The sequence below is a fragment of the Malaclemys terrapin genome, chromosome 3 (genome assembly GCF_027887155.1).
Source record: "Malaclemys terrapin pileata isolate rMalTer1 chromosome 3, rMalTer1.hap1, whole genome shotgun sequence".
In the NCBI taxonomy this organism is placed as follows: Eukaryota; Metazoa; Chordata; order Testudines; family Emydidae; genus Malaclemys; species Malaclemys terrapin.
Genome location: NC_071507.1, coordinates 14,927,243 through 14,949,348, shown reverse-complemented (window position 1 = coordinate 14,949,348; position 22,106 = coordinate 14,927,243). Strand labels below are relative to the sequence as shown.

Genomic DNA, 22,106 nt, shown 5'->3' with positions numbered 1-22,106 from the left:
CCTATATACACAACAGAACAGTGAAATCGATACAAAATTCGGGAAACAGAGGAGCCTACTATGAACCCTGGAAAACATTAATGAGACTTGGCTTTGGATCTATTGTTGAAATATTAAGAAAAATTTGCTGAGAGTGGGATGGATTAATCTGTGGAATTGTTACCCAAGGGAAATGGTAAAATTCTCCTTGTTGGGGCACTTTAAAACTAGACTAGACAAAGCATTTAAAAGTGCTGTAGGGAAAAATCCAGCACTGAACCAGGAGATGGATCAGATAAAGCACAGAATTGTAGATGTTAACTTAAAAGCTTATGACACATTTACTTACAGCGAGATTATGGGAATCAATGGGCCATGTTGCACACATGCCACACCCACTGCTAATTAAGACAATCTGAACCAGGAATAATTTTGAATCAAGTTATTACTCTTAGCCAACTGAGACCTGATGCTACAAATTTAAGCCAAATACATGTGATCTGGCATACTGGGCACAGTGAAACTGTCATTCGGAAGTATTGCAAAAACAATTCTTTGTTACTGTATTTTAGCTGATTTGAATAATGTTCTGGCTCAAGAACTAGAGGTAAAAGGAGCTATTATACTAGGATGTAGATTCTTTGGTTAATGAAAGAACTTCCTAGCCCAAAATCGTTTTGGGCTTTGCTATCACTCTTTGGTGGTGCTGCTAAATATCAAGAGGAGGAATCCTGCAGAATTTGAGGGCAGAGAAACAACCTGCACAAAAACACAGGACATTTGAGGGCTCTAAAGTGTCCCAATATTACCAGCTATAATCTTTCCTCCACAGATTCAATGACAATGATGTTCCTTTTTTTCAAAACATGCAAAGCTATGACTACTTCCAGTGATAGTAGCCCAAAGGCTAAAGGATACAAAAGTCTCTTTTCCAGGGAGTTGAGAGATTAAAAAAATATATTCAACAACTGGGTGTTCTATATAACTGATTATTCTGAAGTGTAAGTAAGCATCCGACCAAGGTAACAGAACTGCTAGTTTCTCAACCAAACAGACATACATTTCTTTGTTCACCACTGAGTGGTGCTATTCTCCTTAAAAAGGATTTTTCCAGCTTCTCAAGTATATTAGCAAAACAGGTTTTTTTGGATTTACCTACAGCTTTCAAGTCTATCTCAAAACTATACCTGAGATTTAAAGTTGCTGTGCAGCTCTCAATCACCTTTTACAAAAAACAGCTATTAAGACAGAGTTGGAGGACTGGATAACTCAGGAGACTGGTGAAAATGTAACTTTCACTTCCAGACTATCTCCTCACATCAAGCACGTTTCATGGAAGGCTGAACATTCCCAAGCAGATGGGTATTTGGTAGCTTATGTGAGTCCGTGGCCTCAATCCACTCCTGAAGGACACGTGTACATAACAAAGAATGCAGCACAACCATATTCTAGTTGACTATTTACAAGGCAGCTCTTTGTGAAAGAAGCTTGTGGTTTGCAGTTTATTTTTTTAATGAACTTAAGGCCTCTTTCTGTATAATATCTAGTATTATCACTGAGCCTGGAGTTGGAGAAAAAGCAGAGCACAAAGACTAAAGGAGTCTGACAGAGTCAGACAAGGGCACTGAGTTTGGTGCATGAGGCAAAAGTTCACTTTTGAAATTTTAGATCTCTCAAACCTATAAAGAATTGGCTCCTAAGAGGGAGAAGTTGGTGATGAATAGATTTAGCATAGGCTCTCTGCCTCCTTGCTTTGTCCCTCTTAATACACTGATAGATAGTTTTGACTAAAAAGTATTTATCTTGGATACATGTATGGTGCCCATTACAGTAATATTCGAGCACCGCACAAGCTTTAACGTATTTATCCTCACAACACCCCCGTGAGGTATAGGGAAGTACTATTTGTCCCCATTTTACAGATGGGGATCTGAGGCAGAGAGCAGCTAAATGACCTGCCCAAGGTCACATAGGAACTCCAGTGTCCTGTTTTGGCACTTCACTCAGATGTTGAATGAAAGAGATAGCTGCCTCAATACTGTTTTTGGAAAAGTCTGCATAATCTATACATATATAATCTCAGGCGTGTCCCAATGACAGTCAGGCTGCAAGCTACTAAGGGGAGAGGAATATTGAACCTAGCGTTACTTCCCCTTTCAGTGCCACTGCCAGGGGTTGTGGTGGTGGAAATAAGGCTAAGTTGGGAATTGCCAAGTCAAAACAAGACTGCAGAGCCCCTAACACTCACATGTGCTGCTTATTCCTCAGGATATTTCCACATATCATGTTAGAGCACATGACAACAACATCTTTCCCTGCGTAAAAGGAAAAAGAGGTAGTGTCCTGCCAATAGTACATGAGGTGCCCACTGTAATCTTTGAAAGAGAACTTACACTAAGGCCACAGGAACCCAAATACAGTATACTCAGAAGGGTGGACTGAAGGGACGTATTGTGCATTGTTGCTTCCAGAATACTTTGCTTAGCTCTGGAGCACTCTTGAAAAGGGGAGCTGGAGACTTCCGTTAACTAAAATAAACTAAGTGAAAAAAGGAAACAGCGGATAAACAATAACTAAGCTACATCCTATTTAGCAATTCTTACAAAATAAATATAAATATTAAATATAAACAATAAAATATAAAATAGAAACTTGACATTTAAAAACCAAGAGTATAAATGAACTACTTTGCTGATGGCCCTTTCCTAGACAAACTGCTTTCCGCTTTTAACATGATATTGAAATCAATGGAACATTAGAATATTTGGCATATTAAGAAGCACAACAGATGGATTCTACTTTGATGTATATGGTACTATTAAGCAACCCAGAACACCCCTATGTTTTCACTGGATGTTTTTGAACAATTCAGCAGTAGTCAAGTGATTAAAGTGCGATTCTGCTCTAAAACGTGACTCAATGGTATTGTGAAATACCATGTTTGTCTTGCAATAATTTCTCCATCAAGTATGTTCAGTTTACAAGAAAAAGGTACTTTTTTCTGTTAACTCTCAGAATCCAAGTTGAATTTGTAGGACTAAGTTTGGTTTTTTCCTTATATTATAAATACATAAATATGATTGCACCATCACCTATCATAAAGGTTCTGCTGGCCATATTGTGCAATGTTGCCGATTTTTGTGATTTTATCACAACTCTCTCAATATTTTGAGGGCTTTTTTTCTTAATTTTCATATGATCTCCCTATTCCTGCCTTCCATCTTATGCATTTTCACTTATTCATCAACTCTTCCTAGAGAGCTCTGAAAGCACATCACTTTTGTCTCAATAAGGGGGATACACAGAGGTCAACCTGAAGAAGTAGTCTTTTTTTTTTTAAACACACAAGACAAGCACAGTATGATCTAGTGGAGAGGGCACTGGACTGGAATTCAGGACACCTAGATTCAAATCCTAGCTCCATCAATGGCCTGCTGAGTGACCCTGGGCCAGTCACTTTACCTCCCTCTGTCTCAGTTTCGCCATCTGTAAAATGGGGATAATGATATTTACTTCCTTTGCAAAGAATTTTGGAATCCTACTGTAGCGGGGTGGATACCTGCTCCTGCCCTGAGGGGTTGGAAAAGCCCTGCACACAGCTGGGGCTGGCCAAGGTAAAACCCTGGCTGATTGAGGGAAGTGGCTGCAGCTGGGCCACACCCTAATCAGAGCCCAGATGGCCTGTATAAAGAGGCTGGGAGCCAGGAGCCCAAAGAGTCTCTCTCTGTCTTCAGAGAGAGAAGGGCCTGGCTGCAGGGAGCTAGACACAGGGTACCCATAGTGGAGCAGGGCTGGGGAAAGGCTGAGGAGCTGGGGAGCTCCAGCCTGGAAAGCCCCAGGCTGCGGCCTAGTATTAGGCCAAGGGGTACTGGGGGTTGCAGAGGGCAGCCCAGGGCTAGGCCAAGGCAGCAGGTCCAAACCCCCCTTGCCAGTGATGAGTGGCCTATACTGCAGTCTGCCCCAGGAAGCGGGGGCTAGTTGGTGACTGGCAGTGGCCTAGTGCTGAGGCAAGGTGGGGATAGTGGGTGGGGCTTCCCCAGTGAGGGGAGACCCAGATCTGTAGGGTACTGCCAGGGGGGCAGCATCCCAGTAATAGGGGCACCGGGTCCTGGGAGGGACACGGGTGCCAGAGGACGACAAGTCGGATCACCGGCCTGCAGAGGGCGCTCCAGAGGCTGGTGAGCTAATTCCCTGGACGACCAGCAGGAGGCGCCACAGGGGTGAGTCTGAATGTCTACACCTACAGATGAACAGCATTTTATAAGCATTAACTATTATCATCAGAAAAAGAAAAGAGCTGCGTGTGAGACCATGAAGAGCTGAATACAACTCAAGAACTACAGGTTTAGTATCCTAGCTCTTAACTAGCTTTGCGACCAGGGGCTGCTAACAGGGAGTTTCGCAAGGGAGTTCTCCAGGTGAAGGAGGAGCAATACAGCACCCTTTTGGGGTAAGTGACTGTCTGTAGTGTGTGTTTGTTTGTGTTTGAGGGTTACTTGCTGTGTGCTGAGCTTGTGTTTGTCAGTCTGTTTGTTTGTTTTTGGTTGTTTGAAGGACCGTGTCCTGTGGCTGGCAGTTGGAAGGTTTGAAAGCTAGAAGCCTCTGGTAAGTGGCTGAGCCTTCATCAGTGGGCGGGGCATTCATACAGGCTAGGGCTTTATAAAGCAGCGCACAAGCGACCAGGGAGCTTTGCGACCAGGGGCTGCTAACAGGGAGTTTCGCAAGGGAGTTTGGAAGGGGAGCAGGAAGGGGGCGAGGGTCCCTTGCCAGTTCCATCTGTTTTCTCTTGATTCCCCTTAATACCTATAAAGCAACCACATTCATAACTTTTTGCTTAAACAACCCTTTCAGCTGACAGGGGGCTGCAGACGGGAGTTTGACAGAGGGAGGCTTACGATGGTTAGGAAGACCCGCAACACCTGTGCCAGCACTGCTACTGTCTCCTCCACCTGTGCCTGTAGCCAGACAGAGTGCCTAAGCATGGATGCCTCTACCCAGATCCTGGTGTGGTTTTGCAAAGACTGTAACTTGCAATTTCCACTTACTGATATCCAGGCTGGGGGGACCATCCAATGTGAGAGGTGCCTGCTGGTGGAATCTCTCAGGCAGCAGGTGGGAGAGCTACAGGAGGAGGTGGCTAGGTTGAGGAGCATCCGTATCCACGAGCAATTCCTCGACAGTGTCCATGTGGAGACAGCTGAGGTAGCTGTCCCAGTACACAGGACTGCTGATACACCACTGGTGGAGGAGGAGATGGCTCAGGGTGGACACTGGCAGCTGGTTACTTCTGGCAGCAGGCAGTGCTCCACCCTTGCTCCGAACCCTCCTGCCGTGGTTATAGGTAACCGTTATGCTCTTCTTGATACAGTAAAGAAGGAATCACTCCCTACAGTAAAGGAGGAGAAGCCTCGTACCCCTAAGGCTGGAAAGTCTGCTGCCACCACTGCGAATAGGAAACGTAGGGCAGTGGTGGTCGGAGACTCTCTGCTGAGGGGGACGGAGGCGCCCATCTGTCGCCCTGACATTTCATCTTGGGAGGTATGCTGCCTGCCGGGGGCCCGTATCCGAGACGTTACGGAGGCATTGTCGAGGATTATCCAGCCCTCTGACTACTACCCCATGCTACTCATCCATGTGGGCACAAATGATACTGCGCGGTGTGACACTGAGCGGATCAAGAGTGACTACAGGGCTCTGGGAGTACGGGTGAAGGAGTTTGGAGCGCAGGTGGTATTCTCTTCAATTCTTCCTGTCAAAGGTAGGGGCCCGGGCAGAGACAGATGCATCATGGAGGTGAATGCCTGGCTGCGAAGATGGTGTCGCCAGGAGGGCTTTGGCTTCCTAGACCACGGGATGCTATTCGAGGAAGGACTGCTAGGCAGAGATGGCGTTCACCTTTCGAGGAGAGAAAAGACCCTATTCGGACACAGACTGGCTAACCTAGTGAGGAGGGCTTTAAACTAGGTTCGACAGGGACAGGTGAGCAAAGCCCACAGGTAAGTGGGGAACATGAAGACCGGGGAGATGGGTCGGAAACAAGAGGGAGTGTGGGCTATATTGGCAGAGAGAAAGGAGAGTCAGGACAAAACTGGGAGGAAAGATCAAACCAGTATCTTAGATGCCTATATACAAATGCGAGAAGTATGGGGAATAAGCAGGAAGAACTGGAAGTGCTAATAAATAAATACAACTATGACATTGTTGGCATCACTGAAACTTGGTGGGATAATACACATGATTGGAATGTTGGTGTGGATGGGTACAGCTTGCTCAGGAAGGATAGACAGGGGAAAAAGGGAGGAGGTGTTGCCTTATATATTAAAAATGTACACACTTGGACTGAGGTAGAGATGGACATAGTAGACGGAAGTGTTGAGAGTCTCTGGGTTAGGCTTAAAGGGGCAAAAAACAAGGGAGATGTCCTGCTAGGAGTCTACTACAGGCCACCTAACCAGGTGGAAGAGGTGGATGAGGCTTTTTTCAACCAACTAACAAAATCATCCAAAGCCCAAGATTTGGTGGTGATGGGGGACTTCAACTATCTGGATATATGTTGGGAAAATAACACAGCGGGGCACAGACTATCCAACAAATTCTTGGACTGCATTGGAGACAACTTTTTATTTCAGAAGGTTGAAAAAGCTACTAGGGGGGAAGCTGTTCTAGACTTGATTTTAACAAATAGGGAGGAACTCGTTGAGAATGTGAAAGTAGAAGGCAGCCTGGGTGAAAGTGATCATGAAATCATAGAGTTTGCAATTCTAAGGAAGGGTAGAAGGGAGAACAGCAAAATAGAGACAATGGATTTCAGGAAGGCAGATTTTGGGAAGCTCAGAGAGCTGATAGGTAAGGTTCCATGGGAATCAAGACTGAGGGGAAAAACTGAGGAGAGTTGGCAGTTTTTCAAAGGGACACTATTAAGGGCCCAAAAGCAAGCTATTCCGCTGGTTAGGAAAGATAGAAAATGTGGCAAAAGACCACCTTGGCTTAACCACGAGATCTTGCACGATCTAAAAAATCAAAAGGAGTCATATAAAAAATGGAAACTAGGACAGATTACAAAGGATGAATATAGGCAAACACAGGAATGCAGGGGCAAGATTAGAAAGGCAAAGGCACAAAATGAGCTCAAACTAGCTACGGGAATAAAAGGAAACGAAGACTTTTTATCAATACATTAGAAGCAAGAGGAAGACCAAAGACAGGGTAGGCCCACTGCTTAGTGAAGAGGGAGAAACAGTAATAGGAAACTTGGAAATGGCAGAGATGCTTAATGACTTCTTTGTTTCGGTCTTCACCGAGAAGTCTGAAGGAATGCCTAACATAGTGAATACTAATGGGAAGGGGGTAGGTTTAGTGGATAAAATAAAAAAAGAACAAGTTAAAAATCACTTAGAAAAGTTAGATGCCTGCAAGTCACCCGGGCCTGATGAAATGCATCCTAGAATACTCAAGGAGCTAATAGAGGAGGTATCTGAGCCTCTAGCTATTATCTTTGGCAAGTCATGGGAGACGGGAGAGATTCCAGAAGACTGGAAAAGGGCAAATATAGTGCCCATCTATAAAAAGGGAAATAAAAACAACCCAGGTAACTACAGACCAGTTAGTTTAACTTCTGTGCCAGGGAAGATAATGGAGCAAGTAATTAAGGAAATCATCTGCAAACACTTGGAAGGTGGTAAGGTGATAGGGAACAGCCAGCATGGATTTGTGAAGAACAAATCATGTCAAACCAATCTGATAGCTTTCTTTGATAGGATAACGAGCCTTGTGGATAAGGGTGAAGCGGTGGATGTGGTATACCTAGACTTTAGTAAGGCATTTGATACGGTCTCGCATGATATTCTTATCGATAAACTAGGCAAATACAAATTAGATGGGGCTACTATAAGGTGGGTGCATAACTGGCTGGATAACCGTACTCTGAGAGTTGTTATTAATGGTTCCCAATCCTGCTGGAAAGGCGTAACGAGTGGGGTACCGCAGGGGTCTGTTTTGGGACTGGCTCTGTTCAATATCTTCATCAACGACTTAGATATTGGCATAGAAAGTACGCTTATTAAGTTTGCGGATGATACCAAACTGGGAGGGATTGCAACTACTTTGGAGGACAGGGTCATAATTCAAAATGATCTGGACAAATTGGAGAAATGGTCTGAGTTAAACAGGATGAAGTTTAACAAAGACAAATGCAAAGTGCTCCACTTAGGAAGGAAAAATCAATTTCACACATACAGAATGGGAAAAGACTGTCTAGGAAGGAGTACGGCAGAAAGGGATCTAGGAGTTATAGTGGACCACAAGCTAAATATGAGTCAACAGTGTGATGCTGTTGCAAAAAAAGCAAACATGATTCTGGGATGCATTAACAGGTGTGTTGTGAGCAAGACACGAGAAGTCATTCTTCCGCTCTACTCTGCTCTGGTTAGGCCTCAGCTGGAGTATTGTGTCCAGTTCTGGGCGCCGCATTTTAAAAAAGATGTGGAGAAATTGGAAAGGGTCCAAAGAAGAGCAACAAGAATGATTAAAGGTCTTGAGAACATGACCTATGAAGGAAGGCTGAAAGAACTGGGTTTGTTTAGTTTGGAAAAGAGAAGACTGAGAGGGGACATGATAGCAGTTTTCAGGTATCTAAAAGGGTGTCATAAGGAGAAGGGAGAGAACTTGTTCACCTTAGCCTCTAAGGCTAGAACCAGAAACAATGGGTTTAAACTGCAGCAAGGGAGGTCTAGGTTGGACATTAGGAAAAAGTTCCTAACTGTCAGGGTGGTTAAACACTGGAACAAATTGCCTAGGGAGGTTGTGGAATCTCCGTCTCTGGAGATATTTAAGAGTAGGTTAGATAAATGTCTATCAGGGATGGTCTAGACAGTATTTGGTCCTGCCATGCGGGCAGGGGACTGGACTCGATGACCTCTCGAGGTCCCTTCCAGTCCTATAATCTATGAATCTATGAACATACATGTTCCCTCCAATGTTCATGAAATTAAAGCAAGAAGGCTCCTGATGTTAGCTTAAATTGCTTCCCTGCATTGCAAAATATTTCTGCATCCCAACTGGATTTCAATACAGTTATATACAACTATTATTTTAATGAGGCAACTTTATTGCTATTATTGTGGTGTAATGTTTTAGGTTTGGTTTTAACAGCTCAAACTTAACCCACCCCTTTTTCAATAGTCTTAATACAAGGCATATGAACCATCAAAATCATTAAGCGTCACACACATAAAAAGGAAAAACATGACTATGTTCTGACTTACATTCTCTATGACAAATGTCCACTCTTTGTCTTCAAATTCTTCAGCATGGGGATCCTGAAGAAAAGGGGAAAAAAAAACTTTAATCTAAAAATTACCCAGATATAAGAAACTGCAACTGACCCACCATTGCCGCTTATTCATTTAGGTTTCCTTATTTGATGGAGATGAGGCACAGAAAAAACATTTTAGCCAATCTACAGCTTTCAGTACGTAATACCTCCACAACACTTTCACTGGCTGTGGACTGGTACAAACAAGAGATGCATTCAGAACAGATCCTATGATTCTACCACCCTTCATTCAGGATCATCAATTTTTCAATTTAATTTATAAAGCCGCTTCCTTCTCGATAACTACACCATAATCCCACATCTTGCAGAGAACGCAGGAAGAAGCTAAGCTCCTGCCTAGATCAAACAGGTAGCTCTTGTACAGCAGAAGTCAAGTCCCTATCCTCATCTTCACATGCCTAAGGACCATCTGTGTGATCAGGGAACATAATGCAACTCTTCAGGTAGAATCTCTCGTCACCACAAGTTACACCAACACCCATCCTGCTGGAGAATGGCCTCCTTTTTCAGTCAACTCTTGTTTAGGGAATAAGACCACTTTTACCCCCCCACAGAAAGATGCATGATAGGCTTCATGTGCTAGACAGTAACATGAGGAAATGAGCAGGGATCCTACTTTTCCATGATTAAAAAAACAAAATTCTCCAAGAAAAAAAATGAAAATCTGTGTTTTCCATATTGGCTGACAGTGATGGGGCTCAGGCTGTCAGCACCGGGAGGCTGTCAGGCTACCAGCCACCCCTCCTCCAATCTTAAAATAAGATAGAAAGCTCTTTGAAATTCTACGGATTATCCCAATTTTTGATTATCCAATCTGGCCCCAGTTCCAATTAGATTGAATAAATGGGGTTCCACTGTAAATTTAAAGCACATTCAAAAATCAACCGCAAGAGGGGGAGGTTGAGCATACTGAATAAGTCACACTGGTACTTTCAGTAAAATTTAGTGAATAGTTAATGTTTTTATGTTTTCACAAAATGTAAAAACTAAAGTCTCTCTGAAAAAACACAAATTCCGCATTTTTCAGTGGCAAATGGATTTCTAGGATCCCTGGTAATAAGTTATGTCCATCTCAACTCAGTGATCTAATGTACATTAAGGTTATTAGAAATTAAGATATGAGGAAGACATTAAGTGATTGAGTTCATGCCCCTTCAAACAATAATGCAGGATTTTTCCTACAGAAATTTTCTATTGCAGTACTTTGTCCAATCTAGTTTTAAAAATCTCTAACACAGCAAAATTATACCATTTCCCTTGGGAGATTGTTTCTCATACTAGCAGAACTCAGTTTTAGGATTTTTCCCTGACATTCGGACTTTTTCCATTCCTCAATTTCATCCTATTACCCCTACTTATAGCCCTTGAACCATTCAATTATTCCTTTGCCACCTCAGTGTTTACCTCTTTCAAATACTTGTAGATGGATGTCATATCCCATAATCATCATTTGACTATGTTATGCATAAATTCAGTCCCTTAGCCCTTTAATCATTTTTGTTTCTCTTATCTGAATCCCTTCTACAATTTTAATCTATTAAAGCAATTTTATTCTATCACTGTAAATTGAAGCATAGAACTGAACAGAGATTGTGCTTCTACTTTTTTACCCTAATCCATACCACCTCTTTTCTTTCAAGCCTGCTACAAGATGGTATTGTCCTTCCTTCTCAGCTCACTTTAAACCATTCTCTTCCTAACCATCCATGCTTTTCTTAATTTTGCATTTTGTTCAAGTTCAATATAGAATCATTAAGGAAGCGCTGTGCAGCAGTATTTTATCTTCGTTACGAATGGATTTGAGATCCCTTGATGAAGTCTCTCTCTAAAATGAATATAATTAGCTTACGAATAACTGCAGAAAAGGAATACTTGGTGATTTCCACATCAAGAAGTCAGAATACTTTGTTAAATAATTCCTCTTTTGTGATAGTGATTGTGCAGTTATATAGTGATTGTGATTCCTCCATCGGGATAGTGTTTCTCTGGAAGTGGCATATTATAAATACCATGCTGTGGAGACAGTTGAAGAGCAGTCCTTCCTGCAAAATCTCAATTTCCTGCAGAGTCCTTGGCACCTTAGCTAGACAAGGACTCACCTTAGAGGAATTCTATTCATGTGTCTCAATAGCACACACAGAATGAATAAATACAGCAAAAGCTTCAATTCCACTTGTCAAATATCAGTCTGATTGTTTGCTAACTGATGTAATGGGGCTATATTTTATGGCTACAAAGGTCAAAGCAGTAAAATGTGTGTTTGACATCTGTTACTTTTGGGTGCATTTAGAGTACAAAAAGTCAAAACAATGTTGCCAGCAACTAGTTACAAATTATCCATTATGACTTTAATTAAGTTAAAGAGAGAACCATTAGTGATTTAAGATGCACACAACAAGGTGTATCCCCGGATAGCTGCATACTGAAATTAAGGTACTTGTAATTATAAGATCATGTAATAACATGTATATCATTTTAATCAACTTTGTAGGACTACTGTACATAAACAAAATTAATGAAATTGTACGATGACTTGGCTGACTTATTATACCTCATATCAATACCACATAAATCATTTTCTACCATCCAGCTATTAATACTTGTCATTTTAATGATTTATCCTAGGGTTATTACCTTGTTTAAAAAAAAAAAACTCTCTTTGATATAGTATGGAAGCAGCATAAAGAGATTAATCATTCTCTGTTTTAATATCCTACTGCCTGATAAAATAAGTGACTAATATCTTTAATATTTTGTCTAGCCTTTTGGGGGGGAGGTGTCGATTTTCTGTGTGAGCTTATACCTCTACCACTTATAAAATCAGAGCACAATCTTGCAATCAAAACAATATTTTTGTTCATGTAGGATCTGATCGAAGGCCGATTGAAGGAAACTGAAGCCTTTCCATTGACTTCAACCGATGCTAGATCAAACCTGTAATGACTACAGAATCAAACCTTTTGAAGGTGTATTTCTGATTTCTTATGGATATGGATCTAGTACAGTTTTATATTGCAAAGGTTACTTATTGATTTAGGTGTACAGTTCTCACATACTGCTAAAGTATTGTGTAAGCACTTTTTCATATAATTAATAAAAATGTATTTTAAAAAATAAAATGACCTAAGTCAAAGAGTTAAAATCAAACTACAGTTTTCCTTTTTTGTATTTCTCTAATAAAGTCTTACAAAAATAAAAATGCCAGAAGGCATAACAATACATCATTAAAATGATTCCTATTTAGTACACATGCTGTACATTTCATCTTTAAAGCAGATTACAAACTTTATGTACATGTTTTAATTAAAAATGTGTTGCTAATCTTTAATATCCCTTAAATATGCAAAACTTTGAAAAACTCTGAATTAATCTATACACATACAGAGCTGTCCCTAGATGGGTGCAGGACCCGGGGCAGAAGTGACGAAGCCGTCACTTCCGGGACCGACCTTTCACTTCTGGGACTGACTGACCGCTGGCCAATCGCACTGGCCCCTGGGGGGACCCCCCCCCCGAGCGTGGGGCCCAGAGTGGTCACCCCGATTCGCCATACCCAAGGGACCACTCTGCACATACACCTCAGGGTTCTGATGAGATAGCAAACTACTCTAGCTTCATTCTTGTTGCTATAATGATTTATTTCGAATTCCACTGAAGTATATGTATTGTCACTTCCTAGTTACCCAATAACTTTGTTATAGTTGTCATCAATAGGTACTCTACATTTATGGTTGTAATACAGTTTCCATTTCATTCTCATTTCCACATGCTCAGACACGTTCCCCTTTGGGGCTGACATTTTCAATGCTTGGTCTCTGCTAAAAGGTGACATGTTTAAAGTTGAGCAAATCCTTTCATCTGTTTTGGATTTACACTGGAAGAAAAACAATCTCCCCCACTTTCAAAATAAAAATCTTACTGCCTCTTCTCACTCCCCAACTATTGCCCTGCACAAAACGCAAGTGGCTGAACTTTGGTGCTTCAAATCTAGTACGTAAGGCATCCTCGATGAAGAGGGCATGCTTTACCAAGATTGGGGGGGGGAGGGAACTGGCTAAATAATAGTTAAAGGGAAAAAAAATCACTTTAGCCCATGCATAGTAACACCTAAGATTTTTAGTCTACTGAAGCCCAGCCTGCGGCCATATCACAATGCACATATTCTTACCCTACTTGTGAAGGACCCAGAAAGCACACTACAACTTATCACCTGTTTGTAACGGGGTTGTGATACAGTTGATTCAAAATGTGGTGTTGGAAGAGCAGTTTTTCCTGCAAAATCCAGCAGGTGGGCTCAAATGCCCATAGCAACCTGTAAAACCTTGACTCATCTTAACTATATCAATGTGTCTCAATAGGACACATGATCTGGAGGATCATTAATGATCTGGAGGATGGCGTGGACTGCACTCTCAGCAAGTTTGCAGATGACACTAAACTGGGAGGAGTGGTAGATACGCTGGAGGGTAGGCACAGGATACAGAGGGACCTACACAAATTAGAGGATTGGGCCAAAAGAAACCTGATGAGGTTCAACAAGGACAAGTGCAGAGTCCTGCACTTAGGACAGAAGAATCCCATGCACTGCTACAGACTAGGGACCGAGTGGCTAGGCAGCAGTTCTGCAGAAAAGGACCTAGGGGTTACAATGGACGAGAAGCTGGATATGAGTCTACAGTGTGCCCTTGTTGCCAAGAAGGCTAACGGCATTCTGGGCTGTATAAGTAGGGGCATTGCCAGCAGATCGAGGGACGTGATCGTTCCCCTCTATTTGACATTGGTGAGGCCTCATCTGGAGTACTGTGTCCAGTTTTGGGCCCCACACTACAAGAAGCATGTGGAAAAATTGGAAAGAGTCCAGCAGAGGGCAACAAAAATTATTAGGGGTCTGGAGCACATGACTTATGAGGAGAGGCTGAGGGAACTGGCCTTGTTTAGTCTGCAGAAGAGAAGAATGAGGGGGGATTTGATAGCTGCGTTCAACTACCTGAAAGGGGGTTCCAAAGAGGATGGATCTAGCCTGTTCTCAGTTGTACCTGATGACAGAACAAGGAGAAATGGTCTCAAGTTGCAGTTGGGGAGGTTTAGCTAGGAGGGTGGTGAAGCACGGGAATGGGTTACCTAGGGAGGTGGTGGAATCTCCTTCCTTAGAGGTTTTTAAGGTCAGGCTTGACAAAGCCCTGGCTGGGATGATTTAGTTGGGAATTGGTCCTGCTTTGAGCAGGGGGTTGGACTAGATGACCTCCTGAGGTCCCTTCCAACCCTGATATTCTATGATTCTATGACACACAAAGAATAAATACAAACAAAGCTGTCTAAGGCAGGGGTTCTCAAACTGGGGGTCAGGATCCCTCAGGAGGTGGGGAGGTTATTACATGGGGGGTCACGAGTTGTCAACCTCCACCCTAAACCCCCCTTTGCCTCCAGCATTTATAATGGTGTTAAATATATTAAAAAGTGTGTTTAATTTATGAAGGGGGGGTCACACTCAGAGGCTTGCTGTGTGAAAGGGGTCGCCAATAAAAAAGTTTGAGACCCAGTGGTCTAAGGGAAATAAAGTACATACATGCTAAAGGCAAATGATGCTTAAATCTTGAAAAACAGAGGCACACAGGTAAAGTTGACATTAAACTGCCTTAATGTTCCTTTGAGCCCAATACCTGTTCACCCTAGCCCCAGCACATAAGTCTACAATACACAGGTTTTTAGTTTTGTTTACTTTTTAGTTTTGTTTATCAACATGCCCTCAACAAACAATTACATTCTTTGCCCAATATTTATTATGGTTTCATCTTGAAATGGGAATTACAAGCCCTTAGATAAATGGACTGAAAGACTGTCAAATTTCACTTAAGCTTCTGTAAGGTGCTCTTCTTCTTTTACAAGAACTTATTTTATAAATGTAAAAATCAGCGCTCAAGAGATAACCTTGTCTCCCCCACTTCTCTTTTCTAATTTCTCTCATCTCTCTCTCTCCCCACCTTATCACACTCCTAACAACACACACCCTTATCTCCACCCTCCACTAACTCCATTACACAAATCTCAAAAAACTTTCTAGATACTTAATAGCCAGAGAGTGACTATGAAAGATGTCACCCAATGTCCAAGAGCAATACGCACATGAGAAGCCAAGCCTCCCCACAACTTGCTGGGGAAAGGATAAGATTCCTACAAGTGTTCAGCCCAAAGACCCTGCTTTGGGACACCATCTTTCTCAGCCCTGGCTAATAGTTCAGAAGTGTAACTGTTGTTCCCTCATGGGGTCATTAGAGTGCTGTGGTACACCAGCCTTTCTGCCAGAACAGTCCCTGGCAGTGCGAGGTGACGGGCTCAGGAAATGTCCTCCCTCTACCCCCATTCCAGTGCTCCTGTTTCCAACTGTCATGGAAGCTACATCCCTCCTGAGCAAGAGAAAAGGAAACTGCAGAAGTAGATTCTTATGTAGCAGATCTATCACTCGGCGCTCTGTTGCTCAGAGCTCACCCCATTCAACACAGAATTTAACGGAGAATTAGATCCCTGCTGTAGAATCAATGGGAGGGTTCCTAGAGAAAGGTTAGCAGTCTCCATTAAATTCTGTAGGTCTTCAGAGTAATTTCCATATTTGCAATGGTAGGAGGAAACAGCAAGAGAGAACAATAGCTAGGCAGCAACTTCCCCAACCAGCAGCCATTCCAAGTTGAGTGAGGTTTGTCAAATGTATCAATCACCTCAGCACATCCTTTCTTACTCCCTTTCACTCAAACTATTAGAGGGCGTGGCCTGGTCTACACTACTAGTCGACCTAACTAGCGTCTACACTAAACTGTAGCTTCCACCGATGTAAGTTGCCCACTACACTGACTTAATAACACCACCTCTGCAAGAGGCGTAGTGCTTCGGTTGATGTTGTTAGTTTGATGCAGTGTCAGGGTAGATACTTACATCGCCTGTTGCTGCCTTTCAGACTCTTCTGGCTGTCAGTCCCTGGAAGTGGACAGCCCGAGCCCTGACCCCCGAGGCTGACAGCCCGAGCCCTGCATTGGAGCCCGAGCTCCAGCTGTCAGTGCCCCACAATGCCCCACACTGACAGTTAAATTGGTGCAAGCATTTGCTTAATTTTGCCCTGAGTGTTAGTGTTCAATTATGCTACTCCATACAGTCTCCAACCTTGGGTCCTCCTCCTGCCTCTGCATTTATGCATGGCTTTTCTAAGCTGCAGAAGATTTAAAAACTGTCCCAAAACTTGTCAGTTTTACTGCTGCTTACAAGGAAGAGATCTCATAAATAGCCTAGAAAATCTGTCACCGTTTTCATTCTGCTGAGTCCTGGGAAAGCTTTCAGCTGCATCAGAGGCACTTGGGAGACAGCACTGAACTGGTTTAGACTCAGTTCACTTTCAGCTTGTTTTCTTCTCAATTATATGGATCAGAAAAAATATTTTTAAAAGGTTAGATTTTGCAGACATTTATAGCATTAACCCCCCCACAAACCCAGAAAACCTTACTGATCACAATAGTCAAGTACACCTGTCAAGTCTTGACATTATGTAACCAACACACTAAGAGGTCTAGACTGCCATTTTCTCTACCACTGAAGATCCACCACTGTGTCAAGACAAGCCACTGTTCTCTTCTAAATTGATACAAATACATTCGGCATTTAAAGTGCAAACCTTAACCTCTACCAGAGAATCACGTTAAATAAGTGGTAGCAGACTGAAGGGAAGTCTCCGTTGGGGAAATAGTTATTGAAGTCCCTATAAAAAGCTTGGTTTGATTGGTAATGTTGTGGGTACTTGTTTCATTGGTTCTCTCCAAACTTTACTTTCTCGTGCAGCACGTACCTCTCTATTCTATCCCTTCTCGTTACTTACCTGGCAGTAATGGCTCCACGGGTTTCACCACAGAACTGACACACACAGTATTTCAGGACTATGTTAAAAAGGGAGCTACTGCTTTAAAGTTCTCTGAGCTACAGCCTTCAGATGATGAAGTTGCTACTGCTAATTCTCTTCAAGCAACATGAGCTTTAGACACTTTAAAAGCAAACATACTTTTGGCCACTGTGTATATGTCACTGTGAATTCTTAATATTACAATTAGTGACTAACCCTTATGTACCCAAATGAAATGTATCCTCTTTTTCCAGAGCTCTCACAATCAGGAGAGTCTGGTGGATGATTATTGTTCCATGGCAATCTTCAACATTTTTATCATTCTGGAGTAACAGACCAAATTCTTCATGCAGAGCATTAATACAGATCTTTGTTTTAGTATTCACATGGAATCACTCTACATTTGTTTTATAAAATAAAAACTCATATTTTTCACCCTAGATGTGCATGGATATTGTTACATACACTTGAAGGAGCATTCTGACCTTCTCCACACACATGCATTATACCAATTTAACTAAATCAGTTTAGAAATTGATTTTATTTTGATGCAACCCCTGTGTGGGTGTTGTTTAAGAGTGCCTTACATTAGATTAAGTCGGTAAGCAAAATCAAAGTGATATAAACCTATTTAAGAGAGTCCACACAAGAGGGTTGCACTAATTTAAGTAAATCAGGTTTTAACAGATCCAGTTAACTTGGTACAACTTTAGTGTGGACATAAAGCCAGTACCAGTTTTGAAAGAATTGGGATCTAGGGCCTCTAATTCAGAAAAGAATCTGAGCATGTGCATACCTATTCAGCAAAGCACTTAATTGAACACATGCTTCACTTTAAGTTCCAGTGGGGCTTCAATACATGCTTTAAGTTAAACATGCGCGTAAGTCCTTTGCTGAATATGGATGGGATGCGGAATTGAGAGCTAGAGGAATAAACACAAGTTTGGGGAAAAGGAACTAGTACTAAACTCTAACTCCAGCTCTACCATTGGCTGTATTCCTGTTGGAAAGTCAGATAACCTCTTTGTTTGGTTTCCCCACCTGTAAAAAGGGGATAATATATACCTCATAAGGTTGCTGGGAGAGTTAATTAGTTAAGGCTTGTACAGGGCTTTGAACACGTATTGTAAAGCTGTGAAGGCGTTATTAAATAACTCCAGAATACGTATCCTGCTGCGGGGCATCATTATACAGATTAGATTATTGCATTTTTTTTAATTATAGTTAACATATACTTTTCAAAATCTGCATTTGGGTCTGACATGAGGAGGAGAAAGAGGCTGGCCTAAATTAAACACTTACGGGCTCTCTAACTTTACTGTCTAACAATAAATGTAAAATGATTAAAGACATTCTGTTACTCCTCAGTATTTAAATATTATAACACAATTAATGAAGGTGGGAAAAAAAGCACACCACCCATAAATGACAGTGCTTATAAACTTAACAGTTTTACGATGAGCACTGTTTGCTCATACTATTAGTGTTTAAAAATCAAGCAAGACATGACTGTACAACTGTTAATAACAGCTCATATTAAGATGACTGTAAAAACTGGTTTAAATTATGACTGATTATGAAACAATCCCATAATTAAAATTCCACTTGGCCCTACAAGAATCCTAAAGCAGGTTTCAGTTTTCTCCCTATATTCAGCAAGTAATTTAGCATCCTTCTTCAAAGTGAAAAGGGTGTGAGGAGAAAGGGATTTCCTTGTCTCTAAGGCCTGGTCTACACTAGGCGTTTATGTCGAAGTTAGCGCCGTTACATCGAATTAACCCTGCACCCGTCCACACCGCAAAGGTATTTAGTTCGACATAGAGGTCTCTTTAATTCGACTTCTGTACTCCTCCCCGACGAGGGGAGTAGCGCTAAATTCGACATGGCCATGTCGAATTACGCTAGGTGTGGATGGAAATCGACGCTAATAGCTCCGGGAGCTATCCCACAGTGCACCACTCTGTTGACGCTCTGGACAGCAGTACGAGCTCGGATGCTCTGAACTGCCACACAGGAAAAGCCCCGGGAAAATTTGAATTTGAATTCCTTTTCCTGTCTGGCCAGTTTGAATCTCATTTCCTGTCTGGACATCGTGGCGAGCTCAGCAGCACTGGCAACGATGCAGAGCTCTCCAGCAGTGATGGCCGTGCAATCTCAGAATAGAAAGAGGGCCCCAGCATGGACTGATCGGGAAGTCTTGGATCTCATCGCTGTGTGGGGCGATGAGTCCGTGCTTTCCGAGCTGCGATCCAAAAGACGGAATGCAAAGATCTACGAGAAGATCTCTAAAGACATGGCAGAGAGAGGATACAGCCGGGATGTAACGCAGTGCCGCGTGAAAATCAAGGAGCTGAGACAAGGCTACCAGAAGACCAAAGAGGCAAACGGACGCTCCGGATCCCATCCCCAGACATCCCGTTTCTACGAGGCACTGCATTCCATCCTCGGTGCGGCCGCCACCACTACCCCACCAGTGACCGTGGACTCTGAGGATGGGATAGTGTCCACGGCTGGATCCTCGGACATGTTAGCGGACGGGGAAGATGAGGAAGGAGATGAGGAGGACGAGGCAGTCGACAGCGCTCACAACGCTGATTTCCCCGACAGCCAGGATCTCTTCATCACCCTTACAGAGATCCCCTACCAACCCTCCCCAGCCGTTACCCCGGACACAGAATCTGGGGAAGGATCAGCCAGTAAGTGTTGTAAAAATCTAAACATTTATTTGTAACAGAACAGGAATATTAACAATTTAAAAAATGGGTTTCTCATGATTAGTTTGATTAGCTTAACGGTTCAGTCATGGGCAGTGCAACTATTGAAAAAAAATCTAGCAATGTCCGGTTTTGCATGATTGTCCTGCCCAAGCCGCTCTACTGGTTAGTCACTGCTACAGCAGCTACAGTAAAATGCGGTCTATATGTCCGGGGATGGAGCAGAAATCCTCCTGTGACATCTCGAGGAAGCTCTCCTGGAGGTAATTGGAAATCCGCTGCATTAGGTTCTTGGGGAGAGCGGCCTTATTGGGTCCTCCGTAGTAGGACACGTTGCCACGCCACGAGACTATCAAGTACTCTGGAATCATTGCTCTGCACAGCATGGCGGCATACGGCCCTGGTCTTTGCAGGCTTTCCCGGAGCATTCTCTCTTTCTCGCTGTCAGAGATCCTCATGAGGGTGATGTCGCTCATGATGACCTGCTTTGAATGAGGTAGGGGAATGTTAGTGTTGGGACTGCTTTGCCGTTCCTTTACAGAACTGTAACCGCTGGTTTGCAGCCACGCGGTGGAGGCGGGAGAGGGGCAGCCGAAAGGGATCGTTCCCGGGGACAGCCGCGAGGGTGTGGGACAGGAGCAGACTTCCTGCTTGCCGAATTGCTGGCAGCAGGGACCGACATTGATTTCAATGTGAAATGAGGCCATTGCTAATATTAAAGTTTTAAGCTGCCACAAGTCTACGGCTTACCATGTCTGCCTGCAACAGAAATTCCGTTCTCCTGAGAGGCTTCTCAAATGTGCTGTAGAAGACCCCAGGCACTGAATGCGAAGGCCGAGAATTCGACCTTGTGCTGAGTGCGCATGTGAGAGGTGCTGTGCATGGTCTTGTTAACAGAGAAAGACTATGTTCTTTGTTCACAACTACATTTATCTTTCTGAGGAATTCACTCCCTTTTTCCCATTCCCACAGCCCCATCTGCGACTGTCTCACAACCTAGCCTGTCATCACACTCCCAGAGGCTAGCGCGGATTAGGCATAAGAAGAAGAGGACACGGGAGGACATGTTCTCGGAGCTTATAGCCTGCTCCAGAGCCCAGGCAGCACAGCAGACCCAGTGGCGGGAGAACTTGACCCGAATGCACCAAGCCAACATGGATCGGGAGGAGAGGTGGCGTCAGGAAGACCAGCAGGCGACTCAAACCCTGCTTGGACTAATGAGGGAGCAAACGGACACGCTCCGGCGCCTTGTGGATGTTCTGCAGGAACGGAGGCAGGAGGACAGAGCCCCGCTGCAGTCCATCTCTAACCGCCCTCCCCCGCCACCAAGTCCCATACTCCCCTCACCCAAAGTGCACAGAAGGAGAGGCGGCAGAGTCCCTGCTAACTCTCACTCCACCCCTGCAGAGAGCTCGAGCAGCAGAAGGCTCTCATTCCCCAAAATTTGACAAGTTCTTTCCTTCCCGCCTGACACAAGCCCCCGTCCAAGTTTCACTTTCCCAGTTCCATGTTTGGTTGATAATAAAAAATACGTTTCTGTTAACTACTGTTTCCATCATGTTCTTTTGCAGGAGGGGGGGATAGGGGGTTGGTAATTCGACAGGACAGTCACCTTTGGCAGGGTATATAGTCGGGGGCAGGCACAGCAGCAGGGCACATACATAGTGCAGTGATGCAGTGACTAGTTACCCTGGTTAGTCTGGGAGGTTGTTTTCATGTTATGTGGTGGGGGGTGGGTTGCTCTGTGACTTTGTGGCAGGGGAGGGCAGTTACAGATCTTAAGCGGCGGTCCTTAGGCAGGATCACAGAGCCACACAGCAGGGGATCTGTAACCGTCCTCCCCCTGCCACAAAGTCACATAGACCCCCCCATACACACAGTCCCTATCAGGAGGGGTGACAGGCTCCGTTGAAACAACCATCCCACCGCAGCGGAGCCTGTCAATCCTTGAGTTTAGAAGCTGCATTCGCGCCACTACAGTACACCCGCTCCGCACCACAGTCTGCGTCCCAGTTTTAAAAAATTCCCGCGAATACAGTATTAAAGAAAACGGTGTGCTTTAACAAAGTAGAACTATTTTTATTTTGAAACGTGTGTTGGAAGTGGGGTGAAGGGGGTATGTAACTGGATAGGATAGTCAACATTAACTGGGCAAAGAAATGGGGGCAGGTTTAGCTTCTCAATACACAAAACTTTAAAG

The 22,106-nt window shown here is 43.4% G+C and overlaps 1 protein-coding gene across 12 annotated transcripts in view; it reads right to left on the bottom strand.

The window, feature by feature from the left end:
- The window catches only part of EHBP1 (EH domain binding protein 1), a 332,067-nt gene that overhangs the window by 233,503 nt on the left and 76,458 nt on the right, over positions 1 to 22,106 (bottom strand). For all 12 annotated transcript variants that reach the window (XM_054022444.1, XM_054022446.1, XM_054022451.1 and 9 more), the window contains exon 5: positions 9,243 to 9,296. In XM_054022444.1, coding sequence (XP_053878419.1) covers positions 9,243 to 9,296 — 54 coding nt within the window. The remainder of the gene's footprint in view (positions 1 to 9,242; positions 9,297 to 22,106) is intronic.